Raw genomic sequence first — 3,604 nt, 5'->3', positions numbered from 1 at the left:
CTTAAAATATATTTGGATAATTAGCATGAATGATGAACAATAACCTTAAAATATAGTTGGATAATTAGCATGAATGATGAACAATAACCTTAAAATATAGTTGGATAATTAGTATGAATAATAAACAATAACCTTCAAATATAGTTGGATAATTAGCATAAATGATGAACAATAACCTTAAAATATAGTTGGATAATTAGCATGAATGATAAACAATAACCTTAAAATATAGTTGGATAATTAGCATGAATAATAAACAATAACCTTAAAATATAGTTGGATAATTAGCATGAATAATAAACAATAACCTTAAAATATAGTTGGATAAAAGTTCTTCATTCAAAGAATGTTTTTTAAACTTAAAAATGCATATTACACAAACACCATAAAGTCACGTATATACACCAAAAGTGTAATTATCTCTATTTAAACATAATCTTTTAACGACCGAACTCCATCAGTCTCAGTAGAAAAACCTCTTAAGACTGTATCCCGTCCGTTAGTGACGTTTTGACATACTATACCCAATTCTACAGTGATGTTTTGACATACTTGCCCTGCATTATAATGAATGACGTTTCAACAAAAGATGTTCCATTCTTTACTGATGGTTTAACAAACTATATGCATTCATGGTGATGTCTCGAAATACATACCCCGATCGTACAGTGACGTTTTGAAAAGCTATACACCATTGTTTACTGATGTTTTGATACACAAAATACATTTTATAGCGATCTTCCAATACTGTACTCTGATTGTAGATTGTATAGTGACGTTTTCAAAAGCTATACACCATTGTTTACTGATGTTTCGACACACAATAAATACCCCATTTTATAGTGACATTTCGACATATTACACCCCATTGCTCACCAACAGTAGGTGCAATTGTTCACTGGTATATTTTGAGGTAAATGGTTAACACGGGTTAAGCTTAAGTCTGTTTTCACGAGGTTTTCCACTAGTAAAAGTAAAGTCTTCTGGGAACAGAATAGAAAATATTTTCAAAACCAGTGTAAGGATAAAGTCTTCCCCCCCCCCCCTTTAAACGAATAAACTCAAAGTAATAAGAGGCAAAATCAAAACTTACTTGGAGAATGTAACCACGTGCATAATCTTCATATGTCCAACCAAATCCACTGAGCACGTGCAGAACTTCGTTGTGTTGCAGAACACTAAATAATCTATCGAGTGGAATTTTCAAACGTATAGGAATTGCTTGAGTACCATATAGCATTAAAGATGCTACGTCAAAAGCAACATCCGGTTGGACTAACTCCATCTGATGGCGGTTATATATTTGATGAAATCTCATTTTGTCTAAAGCTACAAAAGTAAGAAAGTAAAGACTATAAAAAATTTCATAATTCAACTTAGTAATTAACATTTTATGCACAAAACTAAGCAACAAAGTGTTTGGAGGAAATTATCATCTTGTGACGAGTTAATGAGTTCTTCAAATTTTAAAAATTCCGTACTGGATCAACGCTATAATAACTAATACTTAGCAAAAACATTAGAACCTACAGTTGATTCACAGCTATACATAATCGAGCAACTGTTTTGTAATCGCGTAAAAAAGTGTATAAATTTGTGACGTTTCATTGGTATTTATAAAAAATATAATATTTTTACCGTTACGTTACTTTGATCTATAAACATATAAACTAGTATGTGTCACCTCAGTGCGAAGCAGTTGTATTTAGTAGATTTAATGTTTTAAAAGCATAAATGTTCAAAAGTGGATTACGTCATATGGAAACATGCTATAGCAATCGCTTTCAGGATTTTATCATCTGCATTGCCTAGAATCCGCCAGAAGTTAAGTTTTTTGCTAAGCGTAAAGATGCCCTTTGTGCTATCTGCGCTGTACCCACCGCAAAGGTCAAACCCACAATATTAGGGTATAAACTCCTGAGCTTACCGCTGAACTTCAGGTGTGAGCGAGAAGTTAAGTGTTTGATCCTTTTGTTTGTTCGTCTCTCACCGAACTTATTTTAAAACGCCTATAATCACGCAATTCAGAATTGTTATGTGTTTTTTTTTTTCGACTAATACTTATAGATAGAGTTATTCACTCCTGGAAGGCGACGTGAATAATGTTTTCCCACTAAACACAAGATAGCTTAGAAGTGCCTATTTTTGTGAAACAAATTATATTTTTTACTTAAAATCAGATGATTGTTATTTGCTAACATAAACTATTTTAAATTACTTAGATTGCAGCTTGAATTCATCTTGCCAAGCCATGCCCAAAAAAAGATGCATGATAAACATTGTGCAGACCAGGGGGCGAAGCAGGAAAATAATATAACAATATGAGTCACGGCAGTGTAATTATTTACAACGTACTTCAAGGAATCAAACAGAGAAAAAAGGACAAATCTAGCCTGGAAATAATCTAAAAATAAGACAAGTGTTAATCTGTAATCAAGATGGTTCGTGTTGTAACTGTGTTAAACAATTCAGTCATGAGTGAAACACCAACAACATGTAAAATACGCGATGGTAAAAAAGAGTTTAAGGCGGTCGGTTGACTTGTTTGGGAATGAAAGAACAGGAGGGAAAGAACACTGTCAAAGTCCATTGACATATACTGACAGAGTCCTTCGACACATCCTGATAAAGTCCATTGATATACCCTGACACAATGCTGAGAAGTAAAAACTATAGTACATGCCTACTAGTTGAAGAAGCTAAAATTACGAGTTTAGATCCGGGTTTCGATCAGAGTCTAATCCTTCAGGTATCGTGATTGGACAATGGCATTATACAGTTGTACTGAACCCACCAGTTTTACTGTTTGTTTCAGAATTTCGCGCAAAACTATACACAAGAGCTATTTGCGCTTAGCCGTTTCTAATTTTGAACCGATAGACTAGACAGATGGCAGCACCCACCAGTAACTCCTGATCTACTCTTTTTTTTTTCTGATCGAATAGTGGGATTCGACCATCATTTTTATAAAGTATCCACGAAATCAAAGTGCAATATGCGATTTTGCCGCAACAGGTCGCGAATCGTGAATCCTTATATTCACAGACCGGGCACTTTAACCATTGAGCTACGCCTGCTGGCCCCAAACAGTTTTACGAGCCATTGAAGCACCTATCAACTCGATAATCGATTTCAGCTTACATACATTATTAAGATTAAAGCTTGTGCAACAACAACACATGCCAGTAAACGAAGAGATTTGACATACTGCTTTTTAGCTTAAAAGGAAGCTAAACGTATCAAACTAATGACTCAAAGTGCATGTTCAGTTTCTTCCTTAGAAATATGTCTCTCCTAATATATCAAATATACATACGCTATTAATTCATTATGTAATGAAATATCACGCACGGAAGCTTAGTTTGAATTCTTATAATACAACAAGAAAAACATAAGCAAATACGACGTGACACCAGTAATTCTACCTACTTATGTAATATTAGGTTTTTCGAGCAGTTTCAGGAATTTGATGTAGGAGTTATATTTTACGGTTGCTTATTTTGGAAACCTTTCACAGGTTCCTTTTGTAAAACTGACTACGGGCTTCAAGACAGTAGAAATAGTTTAGTGCACGTAAATTCTTACCCTCAAGTGTACCTAATCC

At 34.0% G+C, this 3,604-nt stretch overlaps 1 protein-coding gene across 1 annotated transcript in view; it reads right to left on the bottom strand.

The window, feature by feature from the left end:
• Positions 1-3,604, bottom strand: part of LOC106457831 (zinc finger protein basonuclin-2-like) — an 80,403-nt gene that overhangs the window by 9,869 nt on the left and 66,930 nt on the right. Inside the window, exon 3 of the mRNA XM_022383881.1 lies at positions 1,094-1,329. Within this exon, the coding sequence (XP_022239589.1) occupies positions 1,094-1,329 (236 nt within the window). The remainder of the gene's footprint in view (positions 1-1,093; positions 1,330-3,604) is intronic.

The sequence above is a fragment of the Limulus polyphemus genome, unplaced genomic scaffold, assembly GCF_000517525.1.
Source record: "Limulus polyphemus unplaced genomic scaffold, Limulus_polyphemus-2.1.2 Scaffold379, whole genome shotgun sequence".
NCBI lineage: Eukaryota > Metazoa > Arthropoda > Merostomata > Xiphosura > Limulidae > Limulus > Limulus polyphemus.
This window is presented reverse-complemented; position numbering and strand designations above follow the sequence as displayed.